The sequence below is a fragment of the Gambusia affinis genome, linkage group LG02, assembly GCF_019740435.1.
Source record: "Gambusia affinis linkage group LG02, SWU_Gaff_1.0, whole genome shotgun sequence".
NCBI lineage: Eukaryota > Metazoa > Chordata > Actinopteri > Cyprinodontiformes > Poeciliidae > Gambusia > Gambusia affinis.
The window spans coordinates 30,029,061-30,051,324 of NC_057869.1; the positions used below are offsets into that span (position 1 = coordinate 30,029,061).

Consider the following 22,264-nt stretch of genomic DNA (forward strand, 5'->3'; position numbering starts at 1 on the left):
GGGCATTCTGGGTAAATACTGCCAAAACAAACATGACAGTCTAGCGCTAGAGAGAGAAATAGTTGGTGGTTTTATGCCACTAACATGAATCCAAAATGTCTCAAATTGATCAAAAGGGACATAAAATAATGATTTCAGTCATCACACAAGTGCCTTTTATGTAAAATAACAGTTTGTTGATGGCAGTGACAATAGCAGGCCGTCACTTTTGGAGTCAAACTTAAGTTTGACATAATTGGAATTAAAGAAACTGTGCAATATATGTTTTGAGTTATAAGGAATGTTTCCTGTAATCCTAGCCTGTAGCATGTTTTTTGAGGGTCCTTGTTTCAAATTAAAAATGGGGGCCCCAAATAATAAACATGTTTAGATAAAACATGTTTAACTGTGGAAATTATTATCAGAAGATCTGAGAATTTCAAAACCAAAGTACCACAGAATGAAAGCAAGCAGTTATTTTTAAGACTATGACATATTTTTCTGATTTAAGCTTCTTTCAAGACTCTAATTTGTCTGGCTGAAGTCCTTTGTAATGTTTTAATTTTTGGAGCTTCATTTTCTTCTTGTCTCTTGAAACTTTGCGACGTTAGAAACTTGCAGGATGTTTAAATCCCGACTCCCTATGTGTTTTTTTTTTTGTTTTTTTTTTTTTTGTTTTTTTTTGGTATGGTTGTTTGTTTTCATGCTCCTCCTGTGCTGACTTGCATACACACGCACACACACACAGTAGCACCAGATGGGAATAGTGTGTTCTCATCTAGTTGTTTATCTCCTATGGAGTCTGAGAGGCCTGGTAATAACAGGCAAACAGGAAGAGAACCATCATAAATGCAGAGATCAAACACACACACACACACACACACACACACACACACTTGGCTGTAACTCGGGTCCCATGGCTCTCGCTCCAGCAGTGAGCTCATTAAAATGTGCAAGACGACTCCGTTCGTCCTCATGCTTTCTCATCCCTTCTCAGACTCTTCCTGTTTCTTTTCTTTCCCACGTCATCCTTCTTCTTCACACACCCTCTTACTGATCTGGAATAGCAGCAAATCAGGTTCTCCAAACACACACACACACACATATGCATACACCGCTCAAAATGCTGCTGAAGTTGTCTGTGCAATTGATTGGCATGCATTGTGAAGACCTACTAGTATGTGTGTCTACAAATGTGTGTGCGTGTGTGTGTGTGTGCGTGTGTGTGTGTGTGTGTGGGTGTGTGCGTGTGGGCGTGTGTGTGTGTGTGTGTTCAGGCCGGGCTGGTTCTGCTGGAGGAATGGTTGCCGGGTAGAACGAGAGGAAAGAGGGAAGAATTTGTTAATTATGAAAGAGGGATTTCTCTCTGGATGGGAGAAATAGTTCCATGTATGTGTGTGTGAGGGTGTGTGGTTGGGCGTGTGTGTGCGTGTGGTATCTCAGGGTATGTGGTAGCTTAAGTGAGAGCATATTTTGTGGTTGTTTTAATCAGACGGCTGCTGGTTAGACTCAACAGACCAGCTGCTTTAGCAGATCAATGACTGTAGAGATTTTTGAGGTGCTAATGAGCAAGGCACTCATAATATACCAGTTTCAAATTAAAACAATAACTTGTGAATTTGAATTTGTGATTTTCTTTATTTCATTAAGGGCACTCAACAATAATATGTCATGTGAATATGCCAGAGTTCGCTGGAGAGGATAATTATCATCTGGTTTATGACAGTAGCGTACTGCACCTTTAAGAGCTGGTGTCCTGTCAAATGAAGGTTCTGCTAATGAACCATCATTTGATTCAAGTGTGTTGAACAAGAGGAAGAGCTAAAACCTTCAGGCCTTTGCTTTGGACACCTCTGTTTTATGTGTATATTTACACTTTCTGATGGCCTATTTAATAAATATGAATGCATTAATATTTTTGTAGGATATTATTTCATGTCTGTGGTAAACTGCAGATAACATTAGGCTCGACACAGTGAACCATTGGTTTTAGGGAGGACAGCCGCTGATAGACCCCTTTGGAACCACTTTGATCTACCAATTGTAATTGTTCAAACACCAAATATATTTCAATATGCACAGTGGAAACCATCTTAGCGCTTCTACTGAAGCTAACATCCACAGTCCTCTTCAACTCCAGCTGTTATGGTCCATTTGTTCTGTTCCAATCATTTACATTTCTTATCCTGAATGATAATCGGCACGAAAAGTCTGAAGAATGAGTTCTGTTCCCATAACCCATGATGCCTTGCATGAATAATGTGAGCAATTTCTCACCCACCATTGTTAAATCTCGGCTGGGGCTCTGGGTGTACTGACAATAGCTTGTCATCCAACAGCAAATTACAGTCGAGCTCCTAGAGGGTGTTGATTTTAGAGATGGCACTTCTTTCTTGGTCACCACTTGCTCAGTCTGTGGTTCTGTAGAACTGGCAGACAGCAGCACTGGCCAGTCCTTCCAGGAGTTTACGGTTGTTTTTTGTGATTTCTTCCAATCAGAATCGCTGGTTTTGTGGTGCTTGCTTTCGAAATATTTTGTGATATTTTTAATCATTGAATTCTGTCTGAAATCTACATGTAAAAGAAAAACAGCTGGAAAACAAAAGCACAAGGAGGCAGACTGGACATAAAAACATCTTTTATATCAACTTGACATCAGGAAAGGCTCAGGTAGCAATGTAGAAAAAGTAATACTGCCACCTGCAGGTAGTAGTCAGCATGTCTGTGGAAAATTTGCAATAAACACGATTATGCATTAGCTCAAAAGATGGGGGGATTTTTGTTGATTTTGTGTGAATTTCCACAATTGCAGAATTGTGAAAAACTGGTGGGACCGACCAGGATTCCAGCAGTTTCTAGTTCACTCTTTGTTTCAATCTCAGTGGATCTGCTATCTCCTAATCAATTTTCCTTTCGTCTGAGATGACAGATTGGTCCTTCAGATATTAGCATCACGTGAAGGACAGTAACAACTTTCACTCATGTTCAGTTGTTTGAACTTAAGACTGAGTTTGGTTGGATGAAGTCAACAAATCTTTTTCTCTGACCTAATCTGAATGTCTTGTACTTTCCTATTGTTCTGATATTGATCAAACCAATGACTGCTGGTAGTCCTGATCACTAAAGTGAATAGGCCTCCACCATGTTGAGTTAAAAGTCATCCAACAACCAACGAATGTTTTTGGCAAATGTTTTTGGACCTGTACTGTACTTAGAACCCGGACCCTCTGTGTCACAGAAAATAATCTACTAAACATTCAAACTTGCTGCACCAAATTTTAGATTTTAAAGAAAAAAAAAATGACATAAACCATTAAATGCATCATATTAGTGACATTTATGACTGTTGAATGAGTTAATAAACTACAGAAGGCGAGAGACTATTGCAGTCAACAGTTGGTAAACAGATTAGATGTAAACTTCTAGTTTTGCTCTGGAACCCTTGACTTTAAAAAGGTTTCACAATTGAGACTTTGCTTTTCAAGAAGCAGGTTTTCTGACATTTTTTTTTTGTACAAGAAGAAAATTTCAAATTCCATTTGTAGCTTTTTCTAATCTCTTACTTGCTTGCTTGAGATCAAGTTTCCCACGGTTTATTTAAAGCCACTGAGCCATTCTAGTGGCTCTGTAGTGCTGTTCAGATCGAAATGCTTCGGTCTGCACTCCCACTGACACTGCTGGCATGAGGCTGATACATGTCAAACAATATTAGCATTTTATGCTTTTTCAGGATCAGCTGAGACGTCCTCAACGCTAACGTTAGCATCTACACTCCACATTTCTAAAGACGTTTCATGAATGACCAGGAGGTCCTGAAACACTGGAAATCTGAACGGTTGGTTGAAGAACCTGGAATACAGATTAAATACAATAAATATCTTTGCTGCTGAGTTATCTATTTATTCAATAATTTAGCATCAAAAATGGGTTTTTGAATTTAAAATATTTTTTATTTTGTTAGTACATACAGTTCAAAATGTAGTTAATTAATTACAGATGCTGCAATTCACTCCACTAAAACTTTGAATCAAATCCCATAGAAAAAAAAAACAAAAAAACTTGGCAGTTTATAAGATGCCTGATCCTATTATTACAGAAATTGTGAGTCATTTTCCAGTTTTAATGTAGCATGTAAGACCTGGAGGAAACCTGTTTGCTGCTTTAATCAGAACTTTCCACTGCATGTTTCACCTAAAGTTTGGATCATTTTATTGTTCTTGTGCTGTGTGCAGTACAACTCTTAGCCTCAGCTCTACTCAGAAAGAATCTGGGAAAAAAAGTGGCATGTCCAACGTTCCTGTGGCGGCTGCAGCTCTGAGCACCTTGTTTGGAAGTCAGCTGTGTCTGCCATCCATTGAATCAAACTCTCTGCTCAGCTTTTTCCATATACACCTATTCTCCTAAAATAGACTTGTGTTTACTGTAGCAGGTTAGCCACACATGAAAGCGGGTCTCTGGGCGCAGCAGCCCCCTCACGGGACACTGCTTTATTTGGGCGAAGCCGGGAGTGTGTGTAGCATCTCCACGACGGCCAATCTCTCTCTTGTATAAATGCTGAGTGTAAAAGGAAACAAAAGCTTTTTAGCTGTCTGTCTGTTTGAAATGTGTGATGACTTTATGAGTCTTGTCTTTATACAGTGTGCTAACAATTTAATGCAAGGTTTGACCTGAGATTTGTGGTCGGTGGAACTAAAACAGGCCTTTTGTGGTAAACGAACAGAAGACTACTTTTGTTGCATGTGTGCGTGTGTGTGTGTGTGTGTGCGTGTGTGTGTGTGTGCGTGTGATGTTCTGATTCCTGTTTGTCCTTTCTGTCCAGGGGCGACCAGAGACATCGGTTCGGCTCTTACCAGGATGTGCATGAGACATCGCAGCATCGAAGCCAAACTTCGCCAGTTCACGAAGTAAGACATCTCGTTTCCTTCTCTTCCTGGAGTTGCTGGTCATACACAGTTCATCTGTCTGAACAAAAATGTTTTGTGGAAAGACACTCATACCCATAACCCATAATACTTGTAAGATTTCACATTTTCTCTCATTAAAACCGCAAACATGTACTTTATTAATTATTTGAGTCAGATTGACAAAGTAATATAATAGTAATTGCTTTGATAAAAAAAATGAAACATGAAGAGTCTTGTCAAAATCTTTTTAATTCATGTTTGTGATGGACAGATAGAAAGTCCAGTTTGCCACAACGTAGGTGTACCAATGCTGCCACCCTACAAGCAGTGATAGACTGTTGTCCGACTCAACACATCTAGACTATTGTGAAGTTTTTCTCTTCTTCTCCTTTACTGATGCCACTAGTGATTGATGCCTTCCATCTTTCCATGTCTGTTTCTCCTCTAGTGCTCTGATGGAGAGTCTGATCACTCCTCTCCAGGATAAGATAGAAGACTGGAAGAAGACCGCCAACCAGCTGGATAAGGACCATGCCAAAGGTGAAACATGAAACCAGCTGAATGTGCTAATTCATGAACCCTTATCTGTTGGTTTGGGACTCAAGCCTGGTACAAGATTTTCAAATTGTTGGCTGATTTTCAAAACGTAAGAGACCCCTCACATGATGATAAGAAATCATTGGTGCAGTAACTTTGGACCCTTGCGTTGTGGTGCCCATCCATGTGAACCAATTTCACTCAGGAACATTCAGATGTAAGACGGGAAAGTTAGCAGAATCTCTTGGGATCAAACTTAAGATCAGCTTAAACAGACATGGCTAGCTGGGAATAAGCAATGGTGATAGTTTGTGGACTAAGTTCAACAGAGAAAAAACAATACAAAGATGTGTCTAAGGTCCACCAGACTTTCTAGATTATCTTCCATTTCCCTCTCTGTGTTTCCGTCACATTTTTTCTGATTGGCTACTTGTCACATTCAACAGGCTGCTTTCACGTTTGTCCTTATGATTCACTGTAATATTGGACCAAGAGGATTCAACATGTTGAATGTGCTTGATTTTAGATCGGAGCGGTCCAGACGTTCCGACCACTGTTCTCTCACCACACATGGCAGTAACATCTCTTGAGATTATCTGAAGAGCCATCCCGATAATGGAGACATTCTTATGATTGTCGGAAGGGGAAAGTTGTGACAGAAATTAGCAAAACTAGTTTGCGGTTTGAACTAGGCATTATGGAACTTCATCAAACAAAATAACTAACCCTACTCAAGTTTTCTACAGTTTACTCCTGGTATTTTTATATAAAGTCAACTTATCCTTGATGTTTTCTTTGAGTGAAGTGGGGTTGTTGCTGCCCCTCTGGACAACAGGCCAGGACCCAGACATCTTTGTCTCACTGTGTACACAGAAACACTCACACCAGACTGTTGCCTTGCTAAATCCTCTTCAGAAGATGATTCTGACGACCTGCAGTTTTATTAACAGCAGTTTAACTCTCAGCTCAAAGTTCTTGTTGATACCATGAGTTGATAGGAAGCTGTCTTACATTTGTTTTCTAGCAGTTTATATTAGGGTTCTTCAAATACTACCCTTTGCAGCAGGTTCACTAATGTTTAATTACAACATCAGTATCACAGCTTCTTTTCTTTTTACGTGGTTTTATGAGGATACTAAACATCAGCCTAAAAAAGATAATTACGTTTTTCTTAAGATTTTTTTGACAGAAAATTCCTCTAATTAGTAAGAGTTGGTAACGAGTCAGTATGTCCAATGCTGGTCTTTCTTATTATTTTCCCCTCCTAAATACAGAAAATGCTGTGGCAGACCATCTTTAACAAGATCTCTGTCAGTTCAGTCAGGTTAATATTATTTATATATACATAGATCACATTTTTATAAGTTGTGGAATCAACATTTCTTTAGAATGTCTATAGAGATTGTTTAACTACAACCACACTCGTACTAACCCCGATTTCCAACTATGGATTCTGACTCCAAATTTTCAAAGTGTTTTTTTTTTTTAAATATGTTTTTCTCTTTCTCAAACTAAAAAATATCCCCTCTAACCATTTATGGTTTCTGTCAAATAGTTTGATTATGGGTAGACTTAGATGAGAATCTTTAGTTTGTCTCCAACTGTAATGTTTTTCCTTTCAGTTCAGTGAAAAGACTTCAGGCTTGTGTCGGAACGGTTCACAGACTCGGTTCTGCTAAAGCTAACACGTGAAGCGCGAGGAAAGTTAATTTCACCCTGAGGCTTTGCATTCCCATGTAAAAGCATCTCTATTTCTCCTCTTTCAAGAGTACAAGAGGTCACGCCACGAGATCAAGAAGAAGTCATCTGACACCATCAAGCTGCAGAAGAAGGCTCGTAAAGGTAACCAGAAGTGACGCTCCGGCTCTGGCCTCAGTAATGATCCTTATGTGGAACTTTGGAAAAGCAAGTTTCTTTCTTTGTTTGTTTTTTGTTTTTTCAACATTGCTTTTTTCTGGGATCCTACCACTATACACCAGAATTTTATTGAAATCAAAATAAAGGAATACATTTATGTTAACTAATTCAATATTAAAGGGGCAGCATCAGGTCAAATCAACTTTTATTTTTTAACCGCTGCATCATGTTATAATGACATTCCCTTATCAAAAACAAGTGTGGAGTGTTGCTTTGATTCTTTCATCCATGTTTGAAATCTCCATGGCAACCTTCACCTGTGGTTATGGCCCCGCCTCCTCCTCTGAGCTTCAGCCTTACAGTGCAGCTCTCCCCCACTCAGCTCCTTCAGACTAGCCAGCAGCAAATAGCAAACACCTGGTAGAAATGCATATCTGCTGGACTCATTATATGAGCTACTTCTTAGTGTAACACTTGTAAAAATGTTGTTAAAATGGGTTAGTAAAGGAGCCATATTGTGGTGACTATATGGGGGCTTAGTTTCAGAAAGTTTTTAAAGAGATATAGGCTCAATTTCAAGGTGTTAAGTTACAAAGTCAAATTTTGTTTAAGTTATATTTGGTAATTATATAGCAGTTTTATAATAACAGAAGGTAAAATAGTTACATGATTGATGTATAAATTGGAACTATGAGCCTGGAAAACACACAGTACTGTCCCTTTAAGCTGCTCTTGTTATCAACAAACAGGAAGCAGAAACCAAACTTTCCAAATGAAGTGATTGTTAGATTGAACATAGAAATAAAATCATTGATTGGTCTATGCTGCCATCTGGTGACTATTGACAATATTGCAACTCCTAGTATTTGATCCGTGACGTTTCTTCAATGAATTAAAAAAAAAAAACAATAAATATTTATATCTGACATATTTATTTTGTTTGTATTTCATGACGACATTTATATGACGAGTATTTATAAACTTTTTTTTTTATTTATTTATTTTGAACAAAACAGTTGCTTGGAATTAATTTCAGATATTCCACAAAGAGAAAAAAAGAAGAAAAAAATCAAATCAGAGGTAAAAATGATTGTGTTTAAGATAATGTAAGTTTTATCTTTATTTTGTTTTTCTCTTGGTGGAATGTCTGAAATAAATTCACAGATTCAAAATATCAGAGAGAGACAGAGCTGTTTCATAATGAATAAACAAACAAACAAAAACAATACTATTATTAATAAATACTTAACTAGCAAATACACCATAACATAAATGCCACGTTGAAACACAAACATCAGATTGATGTTAATGGGGTTCTACACAGAACCAGACCCGTGTAACCTGATAACTGAACAGCTGTGTGTGAGTTTTGTCTCAGCTGAAGCATGGTGATATATTTGGTTCTGGACTCATTTTTGGTTGCTGCTGTGTTGATTTTGCTCTAACCTGCTGCACCATGGCTGTCCTGATGGCTTCTTTGTACTAACCTTAACAATAAGTTCTGCTATTTATGCTCTCTCCCTCTCTCTCTCTGTCTCCCTTTTTCTTCTTTTTTTCCCCCCAATTTTGCTTCTATTTTTGCTGCCCCTCCCTGCTCTCACCTGACACCGTCTCTCTGTCCCTCCGTCCCCGTGGCATTTTGTTTCCCTGTAATAGAGATTCAGGGTAAGTATCGGCCTGCCTCTCACCGCTGCTCTGCGGCATCAGCTGGTCTCTTTGTCATCCTGTCTGTCGTTGTGTTAGACATGAGAGCAGAGGGGTTGATTTGACTTTGTCCCTTTAGGTGAGCCATGAAAGTTTTTGTGGCTCAACGGAGACAGAATAAACCTTCTGCCCGAACCTCAGAGTTTAACTGTCATTTAACATTCTCATTTTGGCTGATACTGATTTTCTGATCTGAATCGTTGCTAAATATAGTTATAGCTCTTTCTCACATCAGAACAAAAAGGACATTTGCTGATTTTCAGACATTTGCAGACTGGTGGATGAGATCGGTTTTGTTTTTAAGTATTTGCCGGTCACTGATCTCCTGAATGAAGACGTATTCACTGTCTGACGCTCCAGTAACAGATACTTGCAATGTTTGACAGTTTTTTAAATCTCAAAAAAGATGTGATAATTTTGTCACAACAATGCAGCTTCATCAAAATTATCATTTTAGAAATAAATTAATATCCAGCAATCTTTGTTAACCTTCAGTGCAAGGAGGCAAAATTGCAGCCTTTTTTCTAACTTGGATCACCATAAAAAAATAAAAAGTAATAATTTTTTGTTGCATCATATTCCTGGGCTACAAACAAAATACATTGTTTTACTTTTCCTTAAGAATAAAGCTAACTTAGAGAAAACTAAATTCTGATGGGGTCTTTACATTACAGACAAATGTTGTTGAGATGAACAAACGTAGCTATGAAGAGAAAAAGTAAGACGTTAAACTGAAAATGAATGTGATTGGTCCACACTGTTTCTGTAATTTAGCTTAGCTGATAAACATTAGCATTAATACAGATTACTGAATCATCTCACCCTGACCTTCAAATGGAAAAAGTTTCTAGAGCACTGCAGTCTCTAAACAACTTTAATCAAAGTTTGGGTCCCCTGAGGATGGATTAGAGTTCAGCCTCTATAGCAGCTCGTCTTTGTTGCCTGATGTAATGGAACTCCCTCCTTGACTTTTGTAGCTGGTGTTATTAGAGTTTTGTAGTGACACTGCAGGCTTTCTGCAGTCATGCTGCCTCTCCTTTGCAACTCTTTCTTTCATTATGTCCCTGATAGTACTGACATCTGCACTGATTTGTGTTGCATGCTGTAACACTACAGAGGTTCATTTCATGTCTTGCTTTCTATGCATTGCATTTCACTTTTACTCTTCTAGCTAGCAGACAGCATCTGGATTTTCTGTTTTGTTTTGGCTCTACACTACAGGGCGTTGTTTGTAAAGATACGGCAAAAAATTAAGATTTGGGTTATTTATCCTATTGTAACAGAATAAGATGGAGATTCATTTTTTTGTTATATATTACCATGTTATTTACCATGTTATTTATTCATCTCAGTTTCAAAGTAAATATTTAATTAAGAATCTAAAGATTTTATGTAAAAACTACACATTTTGCGTGAAACTACTTAGTTAGTAAGCTAAATGTTTAGTTTTGAAGCAAAAAATGTAAATTTTTAGCTCGCAAGCTGAAATGTTATACAGGTCAAGAAGAAAAGAAACAATGATGAACAGGGTACACAAATAACAACTGAAGCTAAATATTTAGCCATATGCTAAATATTCTGTTAACAAAAGTAGTTCAAAAAGCCAAATATTGTATATAGTTATCAAGCTAAATTGTTAGGTCACCTGCTAAATATTTAGTGTAAAGCTAATTATCCAAATTGCTAGCTAAATATTCAGATTGAAGATAAATATTATGTTTCTTGACTTAATATTTAGTTTGTAAACTAAGTCTGCAGTTTCTCATTAAATATCTAGTTTTAACCTGGGACATTTTGAAATGAATAAATAACATGGTGAAAATATAGATTTTTTTTTCTTATGAAAGGCCAAATGACCCAAATTCTAGTTGATTTTTGACAGTGTAACTTTTCAAACGGCAGCCATGCTACACTGGTGTTGCATTGGACCGATGCTGACGCTGTAACACATCAGAGTACATTCTCCTTCCACTACGATCAGCTTTTTATTTATGTTTTAATACTAGAGTACAAAGAGGTAACAACCTGTAGCTACAGTGACTTGCAAAGCATTCATACTTTAAAATGATTTCATTATGTGACAAACACAAATTTAGGGTTCGCTAATGAAACTGTATTTATCAGAGAAGCAGTAAAGATGCACATATTACTGCTCACCGCTCAGGCGGGAGGATCTGTCCGCTGGGCAGCTATAGTTTTGCACTCCACAAATCTGGTTGAATATGATAATAACATAAAATATTAACCCCACTGTGACACATGGTGGTGGCAGCACCGTGATGTGGGAATGTTTTTGGAACCAGGGACAGAAAAAAACTGCTCAGGTAGAGCAGCAGAAGACTTGTAGCTTAGCCTTCCAGATGTACAACAAAATTGAAGTTACACCCAGAGCTACATTGAAATGGCCTATTCAAAGTCCAACAACAACAACAAAAAAATCAAACGAATTGAAATGAATATTTTTGCGAGTCTCTGTAGACGTAATCTCCCCCCTTCCTTCTTTCATTCCTCAGTCCTCTTCTCCAGCTCTCCTGTACCGATCTGTGTCAACCCGCCTCTCTTCACTGAAAAGCGCATTCTGTGTTTACTGGCAGGGCGAGGCGACCTGCAGCCGCAGCTGGACAGCGCCATGCAGGATGTGACCGACATGTGTCTGCTGATGGAGGAGACGGAGAAGCAGGCGGTGCGCCGCGCCCTGGTGGAGGAGAGGGGGCGCTTCTGCACCTTCATCGGCTTCCTTCAGCCTGTGGTGGTGAGGAGGAAGCCGGCCCGATCGGACCCTGGTTTACCCTTCAGCGTTGGTCTGCTAGAAAAACAAAGGATGCGACGGTCACCACCAGATTATTATTATTATATTTCAACTAAATTTGGTGCAAAGTTAGTTGCAAAGATCTCTAACTTATTAACGAAAAATTATTGAAAACTTGTAAGTGAACATAAAAGTAGCGCTGTTTCTTTAAGAAAGACAGGAGAGAAGTAGTAAATATACGGACAAAAAACCTGCATGAAGGCAAAACCTTTCCAAGAAACTGCTGGATTCTGGAGATTTTAAACAAACGGCGCCCTCTTCTGCTCAAAAGGTTTAAGGCAATAAATGAACCAATACAGTTAGTCAACCAACATTTCAGTCATACAGTACCTAGATAGTTTTTTACATTCCTTGTTCATTTAATATAATAATAGTTGTAATAGTTTTTCAATCTTTTCATATCAACACTAAATCAAGAGGAAAACAATGTTTGTTAATCTGCTCTGCTGCTGCCAATGAACTTTTCTTTCTCTGCAAATAAGTCGATATTTTTCTGAAAATATGCAAATGAGATCTGTGTGAAACATCTAGCAAATATATTTTTTTGACTATTTCAGCTTCAATGTTTTTTTTCATTTCTAAAACATTTTTGCACTTATTATTTATAAATAAAAAAAAAACAAATCATCTGGAAAAAGAACCACAGAGCTTTTCAAAACTAAATGTTTGACATTAGATTTAAATTATTTATGACTTTTTCTGTGGATGATAAACATTAAAGCATCAAACCTGTGAGCAGTGATGGTGTTTACTGTTAACAATAACCATGTGAGTGACCCCAAAACTCAATCGTTATATTGTGTGAATATTATGTACAATCATAATCAATCATTCATTCATTCTTGCCGTCACTTGCCGTAACGGCAAGACTCGGATTCAGTCAGATTCAACATTTCTGACTGAATCGGACATTACTGATTCAGTCAGAAATGTTTGGAGCTGCAGTTGATCATAAAGGATATGACCTCACTGAATGATGTGTGAGGCTGGATTCTGACAGTTACAAACATCTCGCTCTTCCTTTGTGTCCCGTTGGCCAGAACGGAGAGATCGCCATGCTGGGAGAGATCACCCACCTCCAGGCCATCATCGACGACCTCACAGTGCTGACCACCGACCCCCACAAGCTGCCCCCTGCCAGCGAACAGGTGAACTGCAGCAAAACCTGCCTGATAGAAAACGCCTGGATCGGCCAGCATGTGTGAAACGGACTTGATGGTCGCCGCTTTCTTTCTCGCAGGTGATCAAGGATCTGAAGGGCTCCGATTACAGCTGGTCCTACCAGACCCCCCCGTCGTCCCCGAGCAGCTCTGGCTCACGCAAGAGCAGCATGTGCAGGTGCAAACACACACACACGTGCACACAGGACATAAAAAACCAGGATGCAGCTGTGCTTCAGTGCTGTGTACAGAACTCTTAAGTTTTGGAAAGAGGAGCCTCCCTGGATGTCAGTGTCTCACTTGTACCGTCTGTGTCTGTCAGAACATTGTTATTGTTTGTGCCGCCATCTTTGTTAGAACTCCAACATTCCCACCGTTTTAGCTTGTAAAACGAATCATGAAAAGACAGATTAAAACACGAAAATCCAATTTGACATCAGCTTTACTTGGATGTAAATAATGCAGTGACTTGCAGTAGTACTTATACACATTTGTGCCACACCACAGACAGACTGCAGTTTATTTAACAGGGAAATTATGTGACAGTCTAAGCAGAACGCCTTCATCTTTCTAAATCGCCACACTTTTCAGATACTGGCCAAATCTGAAAACGATCAAGGCGTATGAATGCACTGCATATGGCCCACATAGCAGAAATTGATGTGTGAGGATTTTGATTGCGAAAACAATAATCTCTCAGTGCGTGTGGGTGTGTGTGTGTGTGCATGTTGCATCTAGGGCATCAGTGTGTTTATGTGGAAATCACACATTCACACCCTTCTACCTGTAGTGTTTCTTTGTTCCCTGAATCTTCCTGAGTTCACACGCTCTTTGTTTACTCCCTCTCCTCCTCCTTTTCCCTCTCTGCACCCCACCACCCTCCTCTGTGCTCTTTTCCCATCTTCGCTTGTCTACCTTCTGTCTTGGACCCGGTTTGTGATTTGCCCTCTTTCGCTCCTGCTGGACACTTCACTCCCCGGTTCCCTTTCCTTTCTGGGGAATCTACTTCTAACTGTGACTGTTGTGTGACTTCACACCAACCTGAATAACTCACAAAAACTCCTGGACTCATTCCCATCAACCAATCGCAAACCCTCTCCTCGGCTCCTCCAATTCTTTGTTCACTCTCCCAAACTTTAACCAACAACTAATTTTACCTTCCACCACGTTCCTCTGATCATAACCGCTTTTGCATCTGGCACTGTAACACTCCTCACCCCTTCATCGCTCTGCCCCGTCCCCTTCATCCCCTCCCTGTTCCTCCTCACCTCTCCCTGAACCCTCACCATGCAGCAGCGTCAACAGCGCCCACAGCAGCGCCTCCCGTTCGTCGGGGGGAGGTGCAGGTGTGGGTAGTGGTGGAGGAGGGTCCCAGCCACACTCACCTTCCTCCTCCTCCTCCTATCGCTACCGCAGCAGCATGCCTCAACAGCCTCCACCACCAGGGGGCATTGCAGCCCACCGCCTCAGCAGTGTTTCCTCCCACGATTCGGGCTTCGTGTCCCAAGATGCTAACATCTATTCCAAGCCTCCCTCGCCAATGCCCTCGGACATCACCAGTCAGGTATGAAATCCTGGTGCATTCACCGACGACAGCACACAGGAGCAGTTTGAATTCAGTGTCATGCACATTTAAACACTCCCTATCAACAATTGTCCTTTAGTAAGTTGTAGAAAAAAAATCACAATGCCATAATTCTGTTCTCAGAAGAATGAGGAATAGTCTATACAGTTTCACTAGTGGTATGTTTCTGACATAAGAGTAGCATTAGCTTTCTTAGTTTTTTTAGCGTTGGCTTTCTTAGTTTCTTTTTTTAGCGTTAGCTTTCTTAGTTTTTTTAGCATTAGCTTTCTTAGTTTTTTAGCGTTAGCTATCTTAGGTTTTTTAGTGTTAGCTTTCTTAGTTTTTTAGTGTTAGCTTTCTTAGTTTTACACACTCAAAACAATTAGTTTTGAGTGTGTTTAAGATTATTAGCTGTGTTTCCTTTACAAATGTGCACAAAACTGCTAACGTCTTTAAGTCTGAAACTTCACCTTGACTCCTACAGACATGCTTCTTGTCAGTGTGATCAAAAGTTGTGATCCTGTATGAGTCCCATACCAGGAAATCACCAGATTTGACTTTTTCTGCAAAGAGATGAGGTCAGACACATAGAAGTGATTTGCTATAGGACTTTGCTCATGGCTACAGAGTGTTTGGTGTTTTTCTGCAACTTGCTAATGGACAGGAATCCAAATATCATGGTATTTATGTATATTTGCATGCACCTATGCATGGATAAGAAAAGTTTAAATAAATTAACATTTAACCATTGATTTTGAAAGAAAAAGAAGAATAAAAAAATACATGGTACAGCAAGTTTTGAGAACTGATAAACTAGATAAGAAAATGTTTTTCTTTCTATTGTAGAAATCTTCCAGCTCTGCATCATCAGAGGCTTCAGAAACATGCCAGTCAGTCAGTGAATGCAGCTCCCCCACCACTGTAAGTCTACAGCCATGCTGTGCAATGTGGCTGTTTCTTTTTTTTCTTCTTTTTTTTAAATGAACCACATTGTGGCACACAATGTGGTTTTATAGTAGCTTTTATAGCTTTTACAGTTGCTCCTTCTGGATTTTCTTTCTTTCCTATCTGCCTCGTAAGTGAAGTTCTTCCAAACAGTATTGAAATTTTTTGACAAACACCAGATATGCGAGTCTTGTGGGGTGATGTGGGTCGCTGTACTCACCACATTTGCAGAGTTTAAAATTCAAGAATAAGTGCTAAGTGTTAATGCAGCGCTGATGTTGGAAGAGACGAGACGATTTGGGCAAATGTGACTGGATCCATTTGTATCGATTTTGACACAGATTTGTTTAATAATTCATTTTTTCTAGTGTTTATTTGTTTCTTTAAGAATTGACTGAGGTCCACACCACAAACATTACAGTAAAATCAAAGGCTTTTTTAAACATATCTTTACTGATTTTAACAAGAGCACAAGAACACGTCCACTCATTTACAAATACATAAAATATAACCTCAGACAAAACAAAACAAAAAAAGACAAATCAGCCTAATGATTGGCAGTTTGTCTCGTCACAAATCCTCTTTCCACTTGTTGAGTTGGGTATCGTTTTGGTCCGACCACGTGTAAAAAACAGTCCAGATTTACCTAAATTACTCAAGTTTGTTCCGAGTAAATACCTGATTTTCTCAAGGGCAAAGTAAAAAGTAATTTGTTTAATCCATTGTGAAATTCCTCATAGTGTCTCTTTCTTCCATCAGGATGTGATACAGCATTTAGCTTCCAAAAAGCAAATGTTATGTAGGAACCTTAAATTGTTTGAAGTAAAGTCTTCAGGATAGATATTTAAGATGCACATTTTAGAATTAAAATCACACTTATAAAAAAAACCCCAAAACATAATGAAATTCCTTAAAACACACACACACAAAAAAATTAAAACACCAAATTTCAGCAATTTGAAAAATTTAAAGCAATCTTTACATTGAGTATAAATTTACCCATTTGCTCAATTATATCAAGTTATCAATTACTTTGACAAATCTTAAAGACAAACCTGATTTATTTAGAAAGTGGTGCCTTTTGCTGTTACGTTTATTTCTGTTACATTTTGTTGACCCCTCTGGGTCACCGTACCCTCGGGCTTTTCAGAAATCCACCACGTCACCGGCTGCTGACAATAAACCTTGTCAAAGTTATCCGTTTCCGTTTCTCACCTAAAACATCTCCCCATTCACTCACATCCGTGTTTTCAGGAGAACAAAGCCGGGTTGTCAGCGCTGAAACAACTGTGATAATCGTGGCTGCTCTAAAGGTTGCTGTTAGAGCCGCACAGCGCACGCTGTTAAAATGGACCGTTTCACTCACAGCGGTGGCAGGAAGCTCTGTGGTTTTATTGTTATGTGAAACCAGCTTGAGGCAGACTTCTGAAAGGTAACACAAACCTGACACTGACTTCCCCAGAGCTTAATGCCTTCTCCTGTAGAGATTTTATTTTAGAGTGGTAAGAAGAAGAAAAAACAGCACCTGAGACGTAAGTGCTGGGCTGAAATGAATGTAATATCTGTTCGCTTTTAAATGCCGCTGTTGTTTTGCTTCGCTTGGAATAAAACCACCTTTTGTGCCAACAGCCGCACATGAATTAGGTGTGTTTAGTTCTTCAGCTGGTGATAAGGTCCCCATATAAATCTCCCTAAAATGTGTTTTTGCAACTTTTTTCATGTTTCAGAGCCACTTTCTTTTTTTAAGCACGTTATTCACGGTGCAGTAGAATAAAGTTGTGCCGATGATTTACTGGTGGAAAGGAAATCATTCTGCTAATATTCGAAGCAAAAGTTTTCTTCACAACAACAGCTCTCCTCCATGACAGGTTTCCTCCATGATCCCACTTTAATTCGACTGACAAACACGATTGTTTGCTCTCCTTCCTGGATATCGTGACAGAAACCTTGCGGTACACACTGTGGGAGTCGCAAAAACAATCATACACACTTTGGGTCTGTATTTTTGGAATTTTACATCAGATGATGGGCTTCTCTTGTATAAATGATGAGGGGATCTTTGACGGTGACATTCTCCATCTGGACTCGTGTGCTTGATGAAATAAAATAGAAGAAAGAAATGCGACTCCTCATGTCTGGGAAATTCTCAGATCTGCTTCAACATTTCATCTTTCTGCATTCACATCAAACGGCATCGGTTATCTGGCGCCTATGTGACAGATGATAAAGGCTTTAATCTGTGATGGCTTAATTTAATTCATCTTGCCTTTTCTAGCTTAATCAAATAAATCACAGAAACATCCACAGCAAAGGAACTCCTTCAACTTCAGCAGGAGAAAACTGACCTCAAGGTCTGACACAATTAATTGTGATAAAAGAATTATTGAAATAATCTTCAACTATGATAATAGATTAATTGTTAACTTAACAACAGAATCAAAAAAGCCAGTTTATTGAAAAAAACACACTCAGACATAACTGTACTAAACATAACATTTTGCATTTAATGTTAAAGGTCCAACAATTCACCTTTTGCATGTTTCTGTACCTTTGTAGAAACAATTCAAGAGCCAAAAAAATGTATGTCCCACTGGTGTCTGCAAATTGACCCATTTCAAAAACCTCTAAATTGTCACATAGTAATTTTGTTATCTAGCAACCCTAAGCCCAGCCCCTCGCATGTTAACCCAGGTGATGGAAACCTAGCTAGAGACAAAAAAAAGTCAGACTAAAGGCGACACGGCTGCTCAGACTGTGAATGTTTCCATTTTGTACCATGTATGGACGTGGCACAAACTCTTCAGACTGCCTTAAAGAGTCGGGTATGTGTCACAGTCGCCTGCTGTATGAACGCAGCCATAGATGCTCTCCATCCAATCAGATGTTGAGCTGTTGAGTACAGGGAGTTGAATTGACTCCCTGCAAATAAGTCACAGAATCATTTGAGGCGCTTTGATGGACGTTGGAAGTGAGGGATGGGAGCATTGAACAGAGCGATTGAAATTGTTTTCCAAAGTTGCTTTTTTCCAGTTTATTCAAGGCCTCCACTTGTTTGAGTCGAGCTAACTTATCTGTGAATGTAACAAACTTGTTTGGGGCTCAAAGATGGCAATATTTACAAAAGTTGGAAACAGCTAGCTTAGAAACCGACTCATCCTCCCTCTGATGTGTTGATCGACCGCCTGAATTCACTCCTCATGATTATATTCACTCTGTCATCAGCATTAAAAACGTACAAAAATGAGTTGCTAACCCCTTTTTTTGAAACATGCTAGGCTACATGGTGGGGTATTGTTTCCATGGTTACTACTGGTTAGCCATGTAACTTCTCCATAATCCAATGTTTTATATCTTTCTAATCATACTTACTTATAAAGTCTATGAACGTTAATCTTCTTACTTTGTAAAAAGTATTTGTTGTAAATGTGTGATTACATCATAACGACTGTCATTATGAGTAGCAGCTGCTATCCTCTCCAGTAACTCTCCTCCTTAAACGTCACACAATAAAATGACAAGGTTGACTCTCACCCTTGTCTTCTTACTACAAACTCAACTTAATAAAAGCGATATTAGGCTAGCACATGTGACAGGCTTTACAGGAGCACAGTGGAGGTTTTGACAGCCATCTTGGCGGAGTGGGCGGGGTTTCAATGAGAGTCACATCATGTGCAAAGGGTCAATATAAATGCACGCCACGCAATTTTTTTTCTTTGTTTTACAATGATCCTGAAAACAAAGTTTTAACAGTTGAATTGTTTATCACATCCTATCACCATCTAACAGTCATACCATGTGAAGCAGCAGAACCCTGTAGGCTTCCTTCTACACGCCTCCTCTCTCAGCTAGAATCACCTCCGGTTATCTTTTCCTCCCTCTCAGATTCAGGCTGGGTGTCTGTGACTGCGGCTTTACATTCTCATGTTCTCCACAGCTGGCTGCCTCTCCGTGTCTGCCTGCCGCTTTTCCATTCTCTGGTGACATGACCGTGTCTCTCATCCTGCAGTTTGGCTCGTCCTTCGTTACCTTCCGCCCCGCTCTCTCTCACTCTGGCTCCACCAGGCCTCTCTCTGTCATTCTTCCCGTTCCTGCGTCCCCACCCTATATCCGCCCCTCTGGATCCAGCTCCTCCTCTCCCACATCAAAGGTTCCCATGTGGAAGGTTTGTTGCCCATGCACTTGCCCTTGTTTTTTGGTTTTTCCTCCAGTTCCACCTTTCCCCTCCGTTCCAGTTGGATATGTTCTGCAGAGTTCAGATGACTATTATTTTCCTCACCTGATTTGTTTTCCACTCATTGCTTTGCTTCACTAAAAACATTCATCATGGGCTGCTGTGTGTGCATGCATGCTTCTTTGATTATTATTTTTTTTAGTTAACCCTCACCTGCCTCCCTGGTTGTGTGATATATATACTGATGACTCAGCAAAAAAAAAACAAGCTGTCTTCATATGACCTTTAGATGCTGCAAAACACACGCACACACGCACACACACGCACGCACACACACATACACACACTCTGTCATGTTTTCTGCATTCAGGCGACGTGAATCAAACTGCTGGGTAGCAGACAGGTCTCTTGTTCTAACTCTGCCATCCGCCTGCTGCTTACTAATTCCCCTCAACTGTTCAGGACTGGTCCAAAGCAGGTCAGTACGAGCAGCCTGCGGCCGCCGCTCCAGTCCAGAGGAGAAAGGAGGCGGTGGATAGGCTGAGAGAGAGCGAGGGCTCGCCGGGTTCCCATGGATACGCCGCAGCAGCACACCCAGAAGAGGGCCAGAGGCCCCGGATGACACCTGCTAGCATCGCTGCTAAGGTAACGCCGGAAAACATAGAGAGAGTGAGCCAAATGACCCCAAATAGAAATTCTTTTCAGGATGCAATAATATAAAAAATGTATGCAACTTTATTGTTGCCTATAAATACTTTGTTGTTATAAATATTATGTTGAATGGTACAGGTAATTTTATTTATACAGCACATTTTCAGCAACAAGGCAATTGAACGTGCTTTGCATGAATTAAAAGGAAATACAAACAAAATAACAAACCAAAGGAAAGAGCAAAAGAAGAAAAAGAATCTAATAATGTTGATCCAAAGTATATAAACTAGATATTGTGGTCAGTTTTTGAATGTGCAACAGGTTTAGTAATAATAACAAGCTAACCACGTCCAGACCTTCACAAATTTATCTCAACCATCACTCAGTCAAGCTTTATGTTTACCTAAAACCTGTTGATGCAAATTCTAAACACCACCGATGACAATGGAAGCACTTTCCTGACATCTAGTGGTCAGAGGTAAGAGTCATTATTACTAGTTTCACTAATTTGCATAGCAAATACTTACATTTGTATCTATGAATTGTGATGTTTTCAAACAACAAACAAAGTCAGCTTAAATAAGAAGCTATTTCAGCACAAAAACACAAATCGCATCACATATTATAGTTTCCAGACCCTGACGTTTCATGAAATTACCTGACAACTTCTACAGAACAACTTCTACATTTCACAAAATTAGCATTTGTCACATTTGTCAAGATAGTAATTTAAATTAAATAAGTAGGCGCATAGACTTTAACTTATAGATTGTAATGCGTTAGAACTTTTAACACAATTTCTTATTTATTTTATTTTACATACAACAATTGTGTGTTTTTTTTAGAAATGTGGACTCTGGACTGACGTTAGCGTTGGGAAAGTCTGTGCTGCTGCTACATGCTTAGCATTAAGACGCTAATTTAGCCACGAATAGCGTCATTGATAGGCTAACTCCTTTTATCACAACTTGAACGCGAGTCTTTTCCAGCATCCAGTCTGATCAGTTTTTTGAAGATTAAATGAACCAAGAGAAGCAGCTTTGTTGTTCATCGCTGTTGTTTGTAGATTTAGCTTTTGCGCCGGATTCATGACCGTACCAGAAACGCACGAGTACAAAGGTTCCGGACGGAAAAAAAACACAACTGACACCAAAAAAAAAATTAACGTATTAAAATCTATGCAGTTATTTAATCCAAATTAGCACATTATGGTTCTGACATTAGTGTAAATAGTTTTAAAATAAAGTAAGTGACTGAGCTTCATTTACACCCACATACTGTAATCAAAACCGTTTATAGGAACGATTGACTCATTGGTCTTTATATCATTTTTGCCAGTCTCAGTGTATTCAAGTAGAACTTTACAAACAAATGCTGCACACCAACAGCATATTATCTTGTAGAAAAATGAATGATGAAATCAGTTGGAATAAAAAGAATATATTAAAAGTAGTGACATCCGTCAATAAAACACAATAGGAATGCAATAATTAAATAAAATTGTCGAGTTCCACTCAAATTCTTTTATTCTCTTATTACATGTTAGAGGCTCAGGTTGCACCAAAGCATCCGTAACGATTCGACAAAAACATGGCAGCCCTAACTTTCCTGTGTGTTGTCAGCACGGCGAGGAGGTTTCCCCGGCAGCCAGTGACCTGGCCATGGTGCTGACCCGAGGCCTGAGCGTGGAGCAGCAGAAGAGCAGCCGGGACTCCCTGCAGTACTCCAGCGGCTACAGCACGGAGACCACAACCCCGTCCTGCTCCGAGGACACCATCCCTTCACAAGGTGAGCCTCTCAGTTCAACAAACGCCTGTTAATCAGTCATCAATTGAAATCAGCTGGACTGAAGCAAGGAAATGCCTAAAGCACAGGTGTCAAACTCCAGTCCTCAAGGGCCGCTGTCCTGCAACTTTTGGATGTGCCTCTGCTGCACCACACCTGAATGGAATAATTAGATCATTATCGAGGCTCTGGAGAACT

General features: G+C 39.5%; 1 protein-coding gene across 5 annotated transcripts in view; it reads left to right on the top strand.

The window, feature by feature from the left end:
* The window catches only part of mtss1lb (MTSS I-BAR domain containing 2b), a 68,331-nt gene that overhangs the window by 36,266 nt on the left and 9,801 nt on the right, over positions 1-22,264 (top strand). Inside the window, exons 4-15 of one of the 5 annotated variants that reach the window (XM_044133576.1) lie at positions 4,799-4,883; positions 5,332-5,423; positions 7,188-7,262; positions 8,934-8,942; positions 11,576-11,733; positions 12,831-12,938; positions 13,031-13,128; positions 14,244-14,514; positions 15,361-15,435; positions 19,466-19,621; positions 20,093-20,275; positions 21,904-22,069. In XM_044133576.1, the coding sequence (XP_043989511.1) occupies positions 4,799-4,883; positions 5,332-5,423; positions 7,188-7,262; positions 8,934-8,942; positions 11,576-11,733; positions 12,831-12,938; positions 13,031-13,128; positions 14,244-14,514; positions 15,361-15,435; positions 19,466-19,621; positions 20,093-20,275; positions 21,904-22,069 (1,476 nt within the window). The remainder of the gene's footprint in view (positions 1-4,798; positions 4,884-5,331; positions 5,424-7,187; positions 7,263-8,933; positions 8,943-11,575; positions 11,734-12,830; positions 12,939-13,030; positions 13,129-14,243; positions 14,515-15,360; positions 15,436-19,465; positions 19,622-20,092; positions 20,276-21,903; positions 22,070-22,264) is intronic. The other 4 variants (XM_044133594.1, XM_044133600.1, XM_044133585.1 and 1 more) reach the window with 4 other exon arrangements.